General features: G+C 38.1%; 1 protein-coding gene across 1 annotated transcript in view; it reads left to right on the forward strand.

Annotated features, from left to right (window-relative positions):
• The window catches only part of CGNL1 (cingulin-like 1), a 45,823-nt gene extending 38,182 nt beyond the window's left edge, over positions 1 to 7,641 (forward strand). The window contains exons 14-18 of the mRNA XM_010283949.1: positions 1,518 to 1,601; positions 3,436 to 3,560; positions 5,169 to 5,277; positions 6,199 to 6,362; positions 6,997 to 7,641. Of these exons, the coding sequence (XP_010282251.1) occupies positions 1,518 to 1,601; positions 3,436 to 3,560; positions 5,169 to 5,277; positions 6,199 to 6,362; positions 6,997 to 7,144 (630 nt within the window). The 3' untranslated portion in view covers positions 7,145 to 7,641. The remainder of the gene's footprint in view (positions 1 to 1,517; positions 1,602 to 3,435; positions 3,561 to 5,168; positions 5,278 to 6,198; positions 6,363 to 6,996) is intronic.
• Positions 7,642 to 19,007: the final 11,366 nt, after the last annotated feature.

The raw sequence follows: 19,007 nt of genomic DNA on the forward strand, positions 1-19,007 counted from the left end.
GTTCTGCAAGCATACTGTGACATAACATATGCAACTGCATGCATTGCTACCATTGTTTGTATTCATATATTCATTTCAAAGCTACAGAAACAGTGTAAATGACTTCTTTTAAACATATGATTAACTAATAATATATCTTTTAATATTATAATGTGGGGGGAAAAAAAAAAAAAGACCTAAGGTAAAATTTGATGTGCTGTAACGTGTTTAACCTTCACATTCTTAGCATTGCTTTTGGATTTTTTTATGCAAGAATTCCCAATGGCTTTTGAAAGACCGTTAGTGAGATAAATCTGTAACTTAGAGCTGCTTAACTGTGGTAGTGTGTTTATGCATGTTCATATACAGTTGTCATAAAGCAGGGAAGAATGCTGTGGCCGTTGAAACCTTTGTCAGTGTTTTTGCAGGTACAGTAATTGGCATAGATGTTCACTGTTCCCCAGGTGATAGTCATCATAGTAAACACTGTGCAGGGAATAGCACAAACGCTGTGGTAACATTAGCTGTGCCTGCAAAGGCATTTGTAAAGACTTGAGGGCAGGTCTCAGCAAAGGAAAAGTATTTGGGCACTACAGACTTTTTCCTTTAGCCTCGAAGTTTCAGTAGAAGCTGTTAGGCAGTTGAGAGTTTCTCTTTGATCCTCAGAATTAATTTTCTTTTTCCAGTTAAGTCCAATAGTGGGATAAAACTAACTAATTCTGTATTCTTATCTTGATTCTGTATTGATGAGGTAGTTTTTTAACATCTTACATGTGGAGAATATCCTTTCCTTTTGGTTACTGAACAAAATATTTACAGAAACTATAGCAAAAGTTGTGTTTTAACAAAACAAACAAAAACCAGCCCCTCCCTAAATCCAGAAGTTGATGCTTTCCTTGTATAACAGACATAAACTGACTGGAGGAGGGGAACAATGTTTATATCCGGTATGCATCAGTCTGTTGAAAAAGAGTTTTTACTATGCTCACGGACATAGAAAACTATAACTATCTGCAGAGTGTCTCGCTGAGTTCTAGGCACTTCTCTGCAGTTACCAGTTGGTGTTTAATAAAGTGAAACTTTGAAGTAAGACTAGTCAGCAGCTTCAAGGTAAGGTGCCATTTCAGAGCTTCAGACTCTTCAGTATGAAGAAAACAACTATAGGAGGTGTCTGAAGACTGATGTGATGTTCTGGAGCTCAGTTCCTTCCGTATGATATGTCTTTCATGGAATGCTTTAAAGTTCAGTCCCCTGCTACAGAATGTATATACTGAACATGAACAATACCCAATGTGGCTGGAAAATGCCTAGAATAAGCACTGGAAATAACATGGGCATCCTGAAACGGAAAATTTTGTTCAAGATTTATCTGAAATAATGCATATGTGTGGAGTTCTAAGAAAGAGGAAATTTTTTTCTCATTGCATAGGTATATGTACTTTATGTATATATGTGTATATATACATACACACAGTATCATATAGATAAATGTAAATTAAATCTTTTATTAAAATGTCTGTCTTTTCTTTCTATAATAGATTGAACAAATGAGGACAGAGCTACTTCAGGAAAGAGCTATAAAGCAAGATTTGGAGTGTGACAAAATGTCATTGGAAAGACAGGTAATTATGACTGGCATATCATCACACTAGCAACATGACAGACTGGGTATCTGCCTTCATTAGGAAATTCAAATAAGCATTTAAGGAATGCAGTATTTGGTAGCTGGCACTTCCCACCATAGTGTGCTGCTCAAAGTATGTGTTGGTAAGAATAGATTAAAAAACATGAGCATCTTAATACTGATACTCAAAATATTATAATCTTGAATTAAGCCTTTTCTTAGTATTTTTTTTCTATCTATACCCCCTGTTTTAGCTTGAGGTTTCTCACAACTTACATATTTCATATACTAAACACTCATACTATGCATATATCTGTTTATATAATAAGACATTTTTGTTGTAGTGAGTGCAGGCATCTCTCTACCACATAATTCTTTATATACATTTGAGGATCAAAGACAGTACAAATAAGGAACGTGGCAGTTGATATGGTACACTTATTTTAGAATAAAACTGAGATATCAATATAGAAACTTAAAAAGCACGTATACAGAAAAGACTATAGAATATCAAAGACACTGTTACCCAGTTTAGCTGTAAATTCTTTGACCACTTTTGGAGGAGCTGTTCTTCAAAGTCTTAACAGTACTGCAGGAACGCTATTGAAGGTAGATCATAATTTGAAGCAATTGTGATTTTAGTTGAGTATTTTCTTCTGCAGGAGCAAATGAGTAAAAAAATGACTTGACTCTGAAAGAAAAGATACAGATTTGATAGAGAACTGCTACTTTCTGTTGCCTAGGAAGGAATATGACACATATGTTTCAATATCTGTCATGGAAAGGAAAAATAAAGATAATCTCTAGCTTTTTGCAAGATTTTATTCTGCAGCTCAGTGGTCTTTGAAAGCGAGATTACTATCATAGCCCCAGCTGAGAACCAGAGGATGCCTATCTTAGCAAGTCATAGTATTATTGACAGTCTCAAGGACATAAAACAGATTGTAATGGGAATTTAGAGAACATGTTTATACCAGACACCTAATTTGGTGCCTTAAATTATGTGAAATTATGCCCATCTTAATTGTTTGAGAAAAAAGAATGCCACCTACTGGTATATCCCATGTACTTCCTTATACTTTAGTCCTGACTTTTCTATCATAGCTTTTATAGTGTTTGAGATCTGAGATCATAGTCTGAAGTTCTGTAACAAAGAGCTTTATTTTCCGTCCCTCATGTAACTCTTGTCTTTTTTTCTGGCAACTTTATCATTAGGTCCCCCTTGAAAACCTGAATTACCTAGCCTCATAAAAATTAAAGTGTAAATCTGACAAAAAGTCTGCTTTTACAAAATGCAGCTTACAAAGTTTTTCAAACTATTTATGTAGTAGGAGTAGCATTGGATAGTTAAGAAAGGGGGTGGGGAAAAACCCACAGTAACAGCTTTGATAAAGTGGTATTGGATGCAAGTAATTTTTTTGTCTACTTGTTTTAGCTGTACACCAGTGAGTTACAGGGGAATAATACAGAATTTGACAAAAGAATTGTGAGGCGAATAAGACATATCGAATGCTATTTGAAAAATTTTGGCATAATAAAAAACAATGCTGGAAGGGGCTTGCAACCATCTGCAGTTAAAGGGTCCATTTAAGCCTAAAATGTTAACTCAAGCTTAACATTAAAGTCCTTTTAATAAAGTACAGTGGTAGAAGATTGTAGTAAACAGTAAAATCTCACTGACTCTCTGTTTCCATATTCACTAAATTAAAAAATACACTGATCACTTCATGTTTGCCTGAAGAAGTTAATTGTGAAGAATTATTTCTTTTGTGTTAAGGTGATATTTGTTAACATGAGCATGTATGTAGTAATCAAGTATGTTCCAACTATAGAACAAAGACTTGAAGAGCCGAATCCTTCACCTGGAGGGTTCTTACCGATCCAGTAAAGAGGGACTTGTTGCTCAAATGGAAGCAAGGATCACAGAGCTAGAAGAACGACTTGAAAATGAAGAGAGGTGAAGCTACTTATGTTAAGATCAAAATATGCATGTTTAAATTCATTAATATGGCATCTTGCTAATATTAAGTCTCTAATACAATTATTTTTTTTTTCTTACAAGCAACAAATGAAAATGGTTACCGTTTCATACAAGTATTGCAAATTTTCTGTTTGACTGAAAGCATACTAGAAGTTGCCTTATTGATTTAAAACTGGGCACAGTGCTAACATGGTTCCATACCTCATTGTTTTATCAGTATCTAATATCAGTAACAGGCTTAGAAATTGTGGTGGGTTGACCCTGGCTGGATGCCAGGTGCCCGACCAAAGCCACTGTGTCACTCCCCTTCTCAGATGGACGGGGAGAGAAAATATAACAAAAATCTTGTGGGTCAAGATAAGGACAGGGAAAGGATCATTTGCCAATTACTGTCATGGGCAAAACAGACTTGACTTGGGGAAATTGATTTAATTTATTGCCAACCAAAATCAGAATAGGGTAATGAGAACTAAAACCAAATCTTAAAATGTCTTCCCCCCACCCTTCCCTTCTTCACTCCTGACTTTTCTACCTCCTCCACCTCCAAGTGGTGCAGGGGGACAGGGAATGGGGGTTGTGGTCAGCTCGTCACACATCGTTTCTGCCGCTCCTTCCTCCTCATGGGGAGGACTCCTCACACTCTTCCCCTACACCAGCGTGGGATCCTTCCCATGGGAGACAGTCCTCCACAAACTTCTTGAACATGAGTCCTTCTCACAGGCTGCAGTTCTTCATGAACTGCTCCAGCATGGGTCCCCCATGGGGTCACAAGTTCCGCCAGTAAACCTGTTCCAGCGTGGGGTGTTCTCTCCACAGGTCCTGCAGGGAGCCTGCTCCAGTGCAGACTTCCCACGGGGTCACAGCCTCCCTCAGACACATCCACCTGCTCTGGTGTGGGGTCCTCCACTGGCTGCAGGCAGATGTCTGTTCCACCGTTGACCTCCATGGGCTGTGGTAGGACAGCCTGCCTCACCATGGTCTTCACCATGAGCAGGGGAATCTTTCCTCCAGCACCTGAAGCACCTCCTCCCCTTCCTCCTTCACTGACCTTGGTGTCTGCAGAACTGTTTCACATATTCTCACTCCTCTTTCTGGCTGAAAATTGCTGTTGCTGGCTTTTTTTCCCTTCTTAAGTATGTTATCCCAGAGGCGCTACCACTGTTGCTGGTTGGCTAGGCCTTGGCCAGGAGCGGGTCCATCTCGAAGCCGGCTGGCATTGGCTCTGTCGGACATAGGGAAAGCTTTTACCAGCTTCTGACAGAAGCCACCTCTGCAGGCCCTCTGTTACCAAAACCTTGTGACGGAAATATTAACTAGAGTTTAACACTTCCATTTTCATGTTCACTTCATTGTTTAATCTTGGAGGAATGTATTTTTTCTTATAAATATTGTACTGGAGACAGAAGAAACTGCCCATAGTCATTCATGATTTTGAAGAAATTTCTTAATATGTTGCATGGAATCAGTAAATCGAAGCAGGGGCCATTAGTATTTATTTAATTCTTAGAAGATTGCTAAGAAATTATGTCAGCAGGATTGGAAGTATTTCAGTTCCTTTTCTTTTGTTTGCTTTGTTTTTTCTAGGGATAGAGCTAATTTCCAATTAAGTAACCGCAGACTTGAGAGAAAAGTGAAGGAGTTAATGTTGCAAGTAGATGATGAACATCTCTCATTGACTGATCAGAAGGACCAGGTAGAGGGAAAGACTAATATGCAAATATGCACATATTTGATATTAATCCTACTAGCATAAATCATCATATATAAAAGATATGAAAAGAATATAGGTAGATGCTGATTACTGTGTTTACGATCTCCCATTTAGTGAGATTTGTAGTTACCATTGTCATCATGTTCTTTTGTCTAGTACTAAATTGTTATTAATTTCTAAAATTATGAAAAGGAAGCACTTAGAGAAGCAATGCTGTAATTATTTTAAGAAATAAAGCCAATAACAGACAGTACATGATCCTATCAATATATACACCAACATGTGATCCTATGAATACATACACCAAATAATACACTTGGTTTTGCCACCATAAAATTTTGATTAAAGAAACAAGCTATTTATTGTTAAATGTAGGTTATAAGTGTTAAGCATACATTAATATTCTAGTAGTAATATGCTCTACCATTCCTGTGGTCTTTGTTGATTCCTTGCTTAAAACATGGTTTGTTTCAGTGAGTCAAATGGTTAATATTCTGCCTAGAGAATGAACAGTATGTTTCAAACTGCAGACATCTGTTAAGGGAACAGTCTTTTGAAATCCTCTGGGTTTTTAAATTGTATTTTGTAGTATCTGTCTGGTAAAGTTGCTTAACTTAGACACACTAATAGCTCCAGTCTTCCCTTATTGACTTGCTATCACATAATAACTGTCTTACTCTACCAAAGCTGCATTTGCTTGTTGCTGTTTTTTCTTTTTGAAAAATTGTATCCTGTCACTTTTCTGAAAGTCTAATGCTGATTTTCAAATATTCCTGAAGCACAGGATTACAGTGTCACTACACTGGCAAAGTTGTGTCTTTATTCTCCCTCTCATAGATGCTGGAAGAATAAAATTCCTTTATTAAAATAGTCCTCTAATCAGCTGACATGTAAATATTTCAGTTGAGTTTGCGTTTGAAAGCAATGAAACGTCAAGTGGAAGAAGCTGAAGAAGAAATAGACAGACTGGAAAGTGCTAAAAAGAAACTCCAGAGAGAACTGGAAGAGCAACTAGACATGAATGAACAATTGCAAGGACAGCTTAACACTGCAAAGAAGGAATTAAGGTAGGATGACTTGTCAGACCTTGCACTTATGTATCACACCACCACTCACAAGATTAATCTCTTGCTCCTTTAGTCCATAAACTGAGGGCTTCCTCAAACAAACGTCAAGTTTGTCATAAGCAGACAGAGTTTGAGACAGACCTGTGAAACTCTTTGCTTTCCTTTCTCTACAAATGTTCTCCAAATCTTTCCAGGGTTTTCTAGGTGTCCAAACCTTCCTTCCAAGATGTGCCTGCTGAATGAAGTCATTGAGGCAGGGAATAAAAAAAAAACGAGAAAAAGGTGGTGGGACTTGACAAGTCTTACCATTTGTAGTAATAAAAATTTCCTGTTAACGACTGAGAGGTACAGCCATCCTGTGTTGGTTTTCCTCAGCCATCTTGGAGTATCTCGGTTTACAGTTTTCCCTCTCTGTGACTTTTGTTAGAAGTGCTTGAAAATATGATTGATTGATCTTCATTCTCTTGCACGTTTCTTTCCTGTAAGATGTGGTCTAAGATAAACTACCGCTATCAGAGCACAAGTTTCTTTTAAAAATGTAAATCCTACCTGTCAATGTTTTAAGCTTTGCATAAGTGTTCTGCATGTAGATGTGCAGTTTTAATAGCAAAGATGTGTATTTTTGTTTTAGTAGACTGAAGAAGTCGCCAAGTAAACTGTTGGCTGATTCTGATGATGATGATGATGACGATGATGATGATGATTTCAGCACGGATGGTGATAGTCTCTGTGAAGTACCTTCAGGAAGTAACTTTTCAAAAGATGATGACACAAAAATCTAAATAAATATTGAATCTGTGATTCCTTGAAAGTACTGGAAGAATAATAGAAATTATCAAGGAACTGAATATTCTAGAAGGCAAATGACATAAAGGGATTTAAGAGTTGGAAATATAATGTTTCCATCCATACTGTACCATTTTCTTATTTAGACCTCCACTGTTTATTATAGAAAACAGGATTGCATTATAAAACAGCTATAAAGCACGGAGATATATGTAACTGCTACTGAAAACGTGGGTAATGTTTCACATTGGAAACGTTATTTTGCTAAAATTCTGTTTAAGTAAAAAGCCATTTGAAAGTAATTAAAAATTAGTTTGTAGTTATTAAAAGCTTTTCCCTAAAATTAAGGAAACCACAAAAGATTATTTAATAATTGTAAGTAGGAGGAAATTATGTATAAAATGTAAATATTTTAAACCTGATCTTTTTACTGACTACTTTAGGACTATTTTGTAAAGTTCCAAGTATTATATAAATCAGTTTCCTATGTAAAGTACTTTAAATTTATACTGAATACTATATTTGGGTTTTAATTAAGAAGAAAAAAATGAAAATTAATACATTTTGTGCATTACAAAGCAGATTCACAGTTCCTGAGCCAGGAAGTACGTTCCTATTTTAAAACCAGTGCAAGTTTTATTGTATGTAATCTGTATATTAGAGATCAAATGTTAATCCTGCCTGTTGACTTTAAAAGGACCATCACATCTGCATGATGGGAGAGGCTTGCCTACAGCTTTCTTGTATACTTTGGGAAGATTTCTGGTTTTCAGTAGGGAAGGGTGAGAATGAGGTCAGTTATTACGTGGCATCTTTCATTTTCTGAAACGGACTCCATACTGCCAGAAGCAGAACATTATAGGCCTGCTGATTTGAGGGCATCAGGACAGGCTTATCTTAAAGTCTCTTAAGGAGTCCCGCTTGTTCCAGTAAAACAACTTGTGGTCTTTGAATTAAGTACATGCTTAAATCTGCTCGTTAATTGATCCCAAAATTTTATGCACCTGACAAGAAATTGCACCAAGGAAACACAAAGCATGTGTTAGAAAGATTTTTCTTTCTAAGCTGTTCTTGTCCATCTATTTGTGATATATTGCAGTGTATGGTCATATATGCAGATATATGTTAGTATTTCAGTTTAAAGAACCATCTGCATTTTGGGCAATCTATCCCCAAAAAATTTTGTGGGAAATTTAAAAGAAAAAAAGAAGTATTGCAGATTTTATTTTAAAAGCATTTTCCATTTTATTGCTAAAAATATTTTTTTGCCATTTATATTACACCAGACCATTTTTGTTCCTTTGCAAATCTAGAATTCTAAGGAAAGGGCACTACTACATAATTTTATTAATAAACCATAGCTACGTCCTGTCTGATTATTCGTATTTGTCCCCAATTACACGTTAGTGATTCAATTCATTGAATGGACCAAATAATAGCATAATGTAATTGTAAAAATTACTTCAAACTGAAGTTGCTGGGAGCTTCCATTACTCCCACAAAGGCATGAAGAGAACAAATTTAACAGCTCTGAAAGTAAGTCTGATATACTTGGTTAAGGCAAAAGTCCTGACAATGGCAGTATCCATTTTCATATGAAATGAAACTCCTGCCTGCGGGATCTGAAGCATATATTCATGCATAGCAGATTACAGACTCTTTTACCATGTAATTACCTTCAACTTGATTTTGATGGTTTGAGATATATGGGAAATTATATGAGTGGCATAGTTTTAATAGTCTGTCTCTGAATCTTGTATATCTTTTCAAGTAGCATACATCATATAATTTTTTTGCAGTTCTAGCTTTACAATTTTGACAACATAGAAACAGCCTTTCCTCCAAGATCTGCACTGTACTGTACTGACAATCATCATATAACCTGCTGTGATTTATTTTTTGTTGTTTCATTTTTGCATGTTTATGTAGGCTTAACTTTAAACAGCTGATTCCAATCTCCAGTACTCTGTCCTAATATTCATAGATTACTATTATTTCAAACCACTGGAAGAAAATGAGTTAATATTGGATCTACCTCCAGTTACACTAAACTGTAAAAGAAAGTTTCAGTTAAAATAAACAATCAGTCAGCTCTTTCAGTTCTACTTTGTATGTATACATAGCTTGATATGACAATTTCATTTCATATGGAAGATACATGTGTTTAAAATAGAACAAGAAAATAATTATCTGAGAAATACTGATGCTGTAAACAAGTTTCTGCATTTTCTTCTTTTTGGATAGCTACTTTCTTTGTATCTTGTAAAGGTGGTGGGTATAATATCTAGAAGACTCCTTTTCTTATTTGAACTTACAACAAGTTAGGAGGAGGGAAGAGGCATTGTTGCGGACTGTTGGTGGGAGAGATCCTGCTTATTAGACCTCCCCCCACACACCATGTCTTCAGAAAAAGAACTTGTCTTTAGTTTGCTTATTTAGACTTGGAAATGGCATTTCCTCTTTAAAGTTCTGAAACGATGTGACTAAAATCAAAGAAAATCTTAAGATATTGAATCGGGTATTTCAAATGATTCACAAAGTCTGTAGCTCTGTTCCTCAATAGATGATAGCTATGGTGAGGGTAGGGTCTACATCTTGATAGCCACAAAAAAAACATTGATAACTGATTTGTTTGCTCCATCTCGTGGCAGTTTTTGATCAAAACTCATCTTATGTCAAGGTTTAGTTTAGAAAAATTTTCCCAGTATTTCTATGTAATCTATTTTTAAATGAATTTAAGAAGAAGCTCTTGACCTGTAAAAGGAAGCAAGAGGGAGAATACATGAAACATGGTTGTGAGATATTCAGTCCCTAGGAGCTCATACAAACATGAGAGTTTCTGGTGTATTACAGAAACATGGCTTGAATTCTGAGCTGTAGAGACCTTCAGTTTCCTTCAGTGACACCACAATATCTCATAAATCACTTTTGATATAAGCCTAACGTGGTGACTTATATAGTGGATGCTTCTCTCTCAGTCTAAGTAATCTGTGATGAACAATTAAGTTTTTGTCCTCTCTGGGATTAATGGCCTTTCATATCCCACTGAGATTTTGACCATTTTTATGTGGTGAGAGATTTTCTATAAAAACAATACTACTTCTCATTCTGCCTAAGTATACATGTTCTTCAAACAGCTTGACAATTTGTGACTTAAGAGGACTTATATGGTCATTTATAATTCTTGGTTTTAAGTATCAATTCCAAGTTTTATTTTGAGCATTTTCCCTAATCAGTTACACTCTGGCAGATGCTCTTGGTTTTCTGAGCCTACTTTTGTAGATAGGAGAATACAAGTTAACTTCTACAAGAGTGTTTTGATGTTTTTCACTAACAGTTGGCAAGTGCTCCAAGATGTTTCAATGGCATTTGTTATACAATGCGAAATATGTAAATGTAAACCAAACAAGCAGACAAAATCCTCCTGTCCTCCATAGACTCCTCACTCACTGTACAAGTAATAAAATGAAGGATATTTGTTACATATAATGGATTTTAATGCCTTTGAGGTTGGAAAGGACCTCTCTTTCATAAAAAGAGACATCATATCTTCTTTTAGTGCATCGAGAAAGAAAAATGAAAAGGCATTGTCTTCTTGCTGTCCCCTGTACCTACTTCCCTGCACTGCACTTTATTTAAGGAAAAGCCTATACTGTGCACATATTTTCTTAGTTCAGCATTGTCAGTTGCTTTTTATTGTTCAATCACCAGGCAGGTTTCCCACACACACAATGTAGTCTCTTGGTGATGAGACTATTAACTTCTTGATTAATCTGCGTATTCCTCTGATTTGTTCTCATTCTTCTCAACTTAATTCTTTACTTTTTCCTGATTAAATAATCTGTTCTGATTTATAGCTGATTAACTATTCCAGAAGCCATGTGCATGCCTCGCTTTTTACAGACCAGCTGTGTGCTTTGCTGAGTGAGCTGCACAGTGTGATAGCTTCAGCTTTTAGGCCTTTTCTAGATCACACAGCATATTTCAATAACTAAATGTTGATGCTTTTAGCTTACTGAAACTTCCTATCCTGTGAGTAGAGTTACACATTTCAGCTGCTTAATTTCTACCAACCGTAGTTATCAAGTAAAATTGCAAAATGTTCAAAGACTTTGCTGAAAGAGCAACATTCTTTAGAGATTGCCAGGGTTTATAACAGATCTAATTTGTTCTTTTTTGCATAAGGTGCCGATTAGGTTACATATTTAACCCTCTGACCCTACTATGTTATAGTGGGGAAAATTTCACTGTTATTTCAAAATTTGTGATCACTGGGCTATTAAGAAAAAGGTATAGAAATTAATAGAAAGGTGTTTTTTGTATTGCATTTTTTTCTGTTAACATGTAAGAAAGGAAAGACTTAAGAAGAAGAGGAGTAAAGTTCAACTGTCTTGTTCAAGTGCAGTAGTGAATTGGGCTTACCTACCTCAGTAGAAGTGTGACAGCCATTTAATGGTTAGTACCAGTGAACCTCATGTGAGGTCAGCTGAGACTGTATGTTTTATGTAAGAGGGAACGTTTGATCTTTTCTCCACTTCTAGTAACAATTTGTTGTTTTATTCAGATCCAGAAGCTTCATGCCATTAGCAGAAGACCAGGCAGTAAAATTTTACTTAAATTCTGAGCACAGGTGGATGATGAAAGTTTAAGGTCTTCAAGTTGCCAACAGCAAAACTGTAGGAACACTTCTATGCAAGTGCAGAGAAGGGACTCATTACAGGTAACTTGAGATTTTCTGTGTTTTCTGTGTACTTCTGCTTCTTCAGCAGAATGGGTTTTCTAAACAATGCTTTATACATTAGGTTACAAAGCTATTTTCACTAGTTTCAGGCAGCCCTTTTACTTTGAGTGCATGCAGTCTGGCTAGGATGAAGCCTGCCAACAGTATAATGTGAAGTAAGGGAGAAGATACAGACAGTAGGAAAGATCTATGCATGATCCAGTTATGATTAATGTGATTTTTGACCTTCCCTTCACTCTTAAGAGCCTGGCACTGAATGTTGCTTAAGCCATCTTAAACCTACAGATACTGAACTTAGGCTGAGATGGATGTAAGCTCTTATTTCCAGGGCAAGACTGTAAAGGTTCAAGATCAGGATGGTAGGGAGGATACAGAAGTACTGCACATTAAAGTAGTGCTAGGAAATGCCTATTTCCTGTATGCATTTGCAGCAAAGATTCTCAAGAGAGTCCAGCTGAGACAAATGATAGTGCTGAAAAAGGAGCAGCGTATGTTTCTGATATTTCTGTGGATACACTGTTAATGGAGACTGATTAGCTGCATACCCCTGTGCAGCACGGGTTAGGTCTGTTTTGCAGAAATGCTTTTAGCATCTTCAAACCTTGGCTACCCAAGTGCCTGCTAGTATCAGAAGCATCTATTTTGGGTGAATCACTTTTTATCTTACCCTTTTTCCAGAAAGAAATTGTGCGTGTAGTTCCGCGTTTTCCCTTGGATTTGGCTTTTTGTCAAAGATGTGTTTACTTCTGTGTTTTTTTGTGAGAGAGAGAAAGAAGACATTGCTGCCCTTGGAGTGTAAAGAGAGACAAGATTGTTTGGGACTCAATCCTGGGAAAACTCAGTCTGTGCCAGAAATTAAATTTACTTTTCTAGAAAAGCAGTTCCACTGTGCATAGGAGAGTTGAGCTATTGACTAAAAGTTCACCTCTCACACCCACAGAGCTGGCTATTTATTCTCAGCCCAGCCTGGCCTTTATTTTCCTGGGAGATAAGGACTGAGACCTGGAACTGGACTTGGCTGAGGCTGCCAGCATATGATTTTTGTACTACAGAGGAGATTGCTGTTGGTATACTTTTAATTTTGTTCTTCAAGTACAGAAAATACTATTTAAGGTAAAAGGACTCATTGGGTGTTCATGACTAGAGCATGCAAGAGCAAATACACATACACACACACAGACACTCTGAAGGCAGAGAGAGATGGGTGTGTTTCACTGCAAGTGCTGTATCAGCTGATTTGGTGCCTGCCTGAAAACATAATCCCAACTGTTTAAAATTGGTACACAAATTCAGTGGCTACGGTCACCCTGTAGTTACTGTAAATCTTTCCTAGCACAGACTACCTTCATCTGAGTTCTGACATTTTCTTGGAAATCTGCTTTGTAAAAGAGCTTTTTCACAGAGAGTCCCAACAATCCGCTTAATTTGTCTTTTAAGCACTACCAAAAGGAAAACAAAGGAAGCTGAACCATCCAGAGAAGACAGGGTGGTCTAATACTTGGAAGTAGAGCACTGGGAACCAGGAGGATTCTGGTTTCTAATCCATTTGAGCTGCTGCTTCAGTCCTTGACCTCTAGTACTGGAGCACCAAACTAGACCTTGAAAACTTGACACTGTGTCTGCGTTGAAACTTCCTGGATAAAAATGCTAGGAGAAAGTGACAAGGATCTGGTTTTTCAGTGAATCTGATTTTTTGGCATATATGCTTCTTGTGCCGTGCTTAGCCCTTTGCCCTGCAGTCTGTGATCTGCTGCAGTGCTTTCGATGTGAGGAGCTGTTTTACCTGCCACACATCTGAGCTTGAAGGTCTTGCACTGGTTCTGCAGTAAGCAGCAGACTCTGTGGACTGTCTTTGCTGCAGAACGACAGACTTAAGTCTAGATTTCCTTGCTTTAGGGGGAGTTTCAAGTTTGTTTTTCTTCAAATAAGAAAATAGTTTATTGTGTAATAGGTAGAATGGCTATGAAAAGAGGGAAGGAAAAAATAAAGACAGTCCAATAAAACTATGTGAAAGCTGCAACATCAGCCAACCAAAGCAAGGAAGCTTACTGAATCGGGCTATATTTACTTTAAACCCAGCTCACTGTGCTGGGTGTTTCAGTACATATTGTATGTGGTATCCAGCTATTTTAAAGATAAGATCAAATTCTCAGTTCAGCTCAAAATGACTCTTCAAACTGTGACCCTTTTAAGTATTACTAAGTCACAATGGAAGACCATGGTCTGTGTGGTGCTGTATACGATACTGCATAAGGATAAATATTTGTCAGCATGTCCAAGGGCAGCCTGAGCCTCCTATGGAAAATTCATTTCTTCAGTTTCCCTGGCATCCTTTTGCTAGGAAATCTTTTCAGATGGACTGAATTTAATAAGCATTGCAGGATAAGCAGAGAAGAGAAAATAATGAGTAAGACATAGGGCCACTACAGCTGCTACCTGTATGAGGGGAAAGGAATTTTTGTACGTGTCTGCAAGATAAGCCTCCTGTGTGCATGTACCACACTGGTACTATTGATATGGAGTGGGGATGGCAGAAGGAAAACTGCACTCTGCTTAATCAACCTCTGTTCCTCTTCTGCCCTTCTAGCTGTTGCTGGCTTCTCTACTGAGAAAATGAGCTGTGGTGTCACTGGGAAATCCCTACTCAGTAACCTAGAGTACTTCGTATTGTCTGCAGGCGAAAGGTAGCTGTAAGTTTGTATATATATAACAAACCAAATCAAAATGCTCACAAACTCAACTATTTGTTCCTGAAATGAAACAAGTTCCATTTAAAGACACGTGTATGTCAGCAAGTATATGTTTGCAATAGGTCCCATGAAAGTATTTTTTCAAAGACAAAACTAGATTTTCATCAGACCCATCACCCTGTGACATCTGCCATGAAGCTTGTTTTTAGCTTACCTTGTGTCCACAAGGAAAATGAGAGGCAGGCAGTATCTGCAGTCTGCTGTGGTGACATTGCCAGGCTGGTAGTACAGGAAATGTCATGACGTACTGTGGGCATGACATTAAATGCCTGTCTTTCAGCTTATTTGAGCAAAATAATGAGCTTTTTGTACTCGTGCAATTACCACTTACCTAAGCCTCTTGTTGCAATGTGTTTATGTTCACCTGGAGGGCTTTTACTGTAAAGCTTCACAGTGCTGTTTCCTGGAAAGGCAGATGCTTATGACTCAAAGTGGGATGACACAAGCCTCATGAGCCTGCGTATAAACTGCAGCAGCCGTAGATGTCAATGTGCCATCAAACGAATTACATTAGCTGTTGCATCTGAAGGGCACTGCAGGTGGCAGGAGGGAATACCTGGAAACTCTGGGGTGGGGAGTATGCTCAGGTTTGTCCTATAAGGTGTGAAGCTTACCACCAGTGCACAGGATGAGTAACTCCTAGATAGAGTAGGTCTCCACACTGAGTAATTAAGTAGACCTGTACCTCCTATACCTGCCAAGCCTACAGCGTCAGATATCAGATAATTGAGATTTGATTCAAGGAACTTTTGTAAGTCTTGTCATTTTAGCTTTTCTTCTCAAGAAAATAAAGATACCAACCAGCCACAGCATATTGGTGATACCCACTGCACAAACTGCAGTGAAGCATACATGCAGTGACATGCTGTTGACCCCAAACAGGAGTGTGCATGGCTGCTTGCTGTCATAGACAGCTGTGAGGCCTTTGAGGAAGAGAGCAGAGAATCCAATAAAGGCAGCACATTTTAACTTTTGATTAGCACTTTATCTAGTCAGTGCAATTGTTCTTATCGCCTTTACTTCTAAATTTGTAAAAATTATAATGTGGAGGAAGAAAGGGATATTGATACCCATTGACTTTGCTGCTCCTCTGAAACTTTTCTGTCTTTATCAGAGCTTGATGCTTCTGGCTCTTGAGAAAAATTAAAAGAAAAAGGCTACAAAAAGGGAATGCTGATGCAAGTTTTCTGGAGAGAGAAGGACTATCCACAGAAAACGTTTGAAAGTCTTAAAACATGTGAAGTGCAGTCATGACTAAGACGCTTCATAGAAGTCATAGCCGCTCAGGCGCCCAGGGGGAGTGTGGCCGCAGGGGCAGCAGACAGCCGGCAGTGCTGCTGGTGGCAGGAGCCAGGGGTGCCCCTGCCTAGGCCTCGGAAGTCCTGCTGCAAATGTGGATCTTAATCACACTTTGCAGATGTGTTCTAATGCATCATGAATTGTGTTTAATGACGTGATGCTGTCTGTATACCATGACTATTCATTTTGCCAAAATACAGGGGTTTGCTGCAAAGAATCTCACACTTACATCCATAAAGCTGGTGAAGACTTCCTGTGGGGGTGATGAATTGCCCGGTAGCACTACTGTCTTATTTTGTTGCTGGCATCTTTCCATATAGTGAAGGTGGCAAAATTCATCCCTCTGCACTGCTAAGCAGCCAGGGAGTTCTGCTGTGACTGTCATTGCAGCTGAGGTATTGCACCCTCCCTGTTGAATTATCTTAATTATGCCCTAATAGTGCACCTTTTATCTTGTTTTCCCAGGCAGCAAGTGGCCTGGAGCCAATCGTGATGCTCCCTCTGCAGAGAGGGTTCCTACATAAATTGACCTAAAATGAGATTGACAAGCTAAAGGGTATCTCAAAGCTTTGGAATCTTAGATTGAGCTCCTGCCAGAGCACAAGTTTCCTGTAGAATGGAGGAAATTATTTAATCCTCCTTGGATAACAGTTCTCCGGCAATGAAATACAATACAGAACAGCCAGGTTGCCGTTCAAGAACTAGTCTGTACAGAAAGTGACATGCTGCTCAACAAAGATCCTTTTCAGTATAGCACTACAGTCAAAAGAGCATTCAAGATGCTAAGGTGCATGAAGTGACTAACGTAAGAAGGGGTATGGTGCCTTCCTATAAAAGTGCTGCTGCCCTAGGAAGTACTCAGATACTCTTGCACGACTCTTAAGAGGACAGAAAACTGAGTGGTCGTAAATCTGGAGAAACTAATTCAGAAAGAACATAGATAACATCTACTGTTAACCGTTTTGTGACATTGTAACAAGGAGAATCAAAATTGGTACTTTTTTAATACAGCATGAGTAGACACACTGGTGCTGACGGTGATAATTTAGCAAGAAACAAAAGTTCATAGCTGGTAAGAATACTCATTATTCATGAAAATGTGTCATCAGGAGTTACTAAACCTATAGTTCAGGAAGTAAGCCAGTCTCTAATGATTAGAAATCCAGGGAGATATTTGGAGGGAGTGGGAGGATAATTAACATCTATCTCCTGTGAAGCTCTTACATATCTTTCTAAAACAGGAAATCCTGGCCACTGACAGACAAGATAGACAGCAGCTCTGATGCAGTCTAGGCATTTGTGCTACTCTGCATAATACTGAGTGGTGATCTGGGAGGCAATATGAGGTGGTTCATGGTGATGGCTGGACCTATGACTTGGCAGAATGAATTTATCGGAAACCAAGTTTTCTTTTGCTTCAACATTTTAATGTATTCTCAAACAATTGACTTTCAATGCTGCTTTAGACCTGGGTTCATTCCAGTTAACTTCAGACACTGACCTAGGAAGATGTCAGCAGTGTAAGAGAAGTATAAGCAGGCATGTTCATGCTTTCATTAGGGGACTGGAGTGTTTACACTTCTTGTTGTGATCTTTCTCAGAAGTTTCCCTTTTTTTCATCTGACTTGTTAAGATCCTAGTATTTCTCTTTTTCACTGAAAACATGATCTGTTTGATGTTTGCTTACTGGAATATGGATCAACACCAGTGGCCAGCCCAGTTGCAAAGATACTGTTTGTGATGTGCAGAATATGACATCTCCGGACTAGAAAGTTTTGAGCAGTGACCATTTCAAAGTGTGGGCCCTAAGAGTTCCTCCACTTTTCCATAATTCTCATAGGACAATGAACTGTGGTGACGTGTGTGGTTTATTTACTGGTGGTCTATACTAGCCATGTCAGGAATCTGTAAAATTATACCGGTTAACAAGACCGCAAGTTCTACTTGAACACGTTCCCCACTTCGTATCCCCAAGCTCTGTACAAAATCATGCTGTTCTAGCCCAAGGGAAACCTCAGAATTTCTACACAGGGAAAACCTGATCTTTTTGGAAGGTTTTACATTAAAATGATCAGATGGCATTTACCAAAAGACAGCTAAAAATTCAGCCAAAGCAATTATAAGTGTTTAGACCATATGTGGCTACAGAAACAATGGAATTCAAGTTGTATCTAGACAACAGGGTAAGTCAGTGAATCATAACCTTTGTGTTGCTGTTGCAAAGCTGTTGCTGGTACTCAAACATGCTAACTTAAAAGTAGCCAAGGAATCTGACCTCTATACTGCAGCTATTTCTGATACTGTAAGACAAAGAGCAACCTAACCACAGGCTGAATACTTCCCAGAGAATTTGATGGGATCTGTGGACACTATGCCAAACACCTGCAGTATTAATAGAAAATGAATAAACAACATCAGCCACAAAAGGTTAAAAACAGAAGAAATTGTATAGGTTCTGTAGATGGGGAAAACAAACAAAAGACATTTGAACTATGCCAACAGCGCTATTTTGGCAATACAGAAACAGATTCCAAACAGTCTTAAAGCTATGTGGTTGACAATATGCACTCAAGAAATCTGTAGATGTCAGCCAGTAGCAAGCATGCAAAAAAAAACCCCCACCTTATTTCAAGTATCCTTAATGCTGGTGTTCATCTGTGTGTGTGGTTGTCCTGCATTGGAAAAATCCAACCTAGAGATGTGGATGTTAATGTCAGGTTCCCATCAGGGTCAAAACTTCAGCCAAATATGTTTCAGATCATTATTATTCTAGATCCTTCCATTGCCATTAGAGATTCACCTTTATACTGAAATGATTCCAAATTTAAGGATGAGATCCTGATTTTGGTTACAGCAGATTTAAGCAGAAAAGGCAAACCATTAAACAGGAAGATTTGACCAACTAGGTAGGACCTAGAAATTGTTCTAGTTATACTCATCTTCCATTGCAATTTATGCCCACATTGGCCACTGTCCCTTGCATAAGCCAAGGAAAGGAAAAGAATATTCTATTGAGAAATGTGCTTCAACATTGTCTCCCTAAGGACAGGGATAGAAATACTCAGCAGG

Source organism: Phaethon lepturus, unplaced genomic scaffold (genome assembly GCF_000687285.1).
Source record: "Phaethon lepturus isolate BGI_N335 unplaced genomic scaffold, ASM68728v1 scaffold3053, whole genome shotgun sequence".
NCBI lineage: Eukaryota > Metazoa > Chordata > Aves > Phaethontiformes > Phaethontidae > Phaethon > Phaethon lepturus.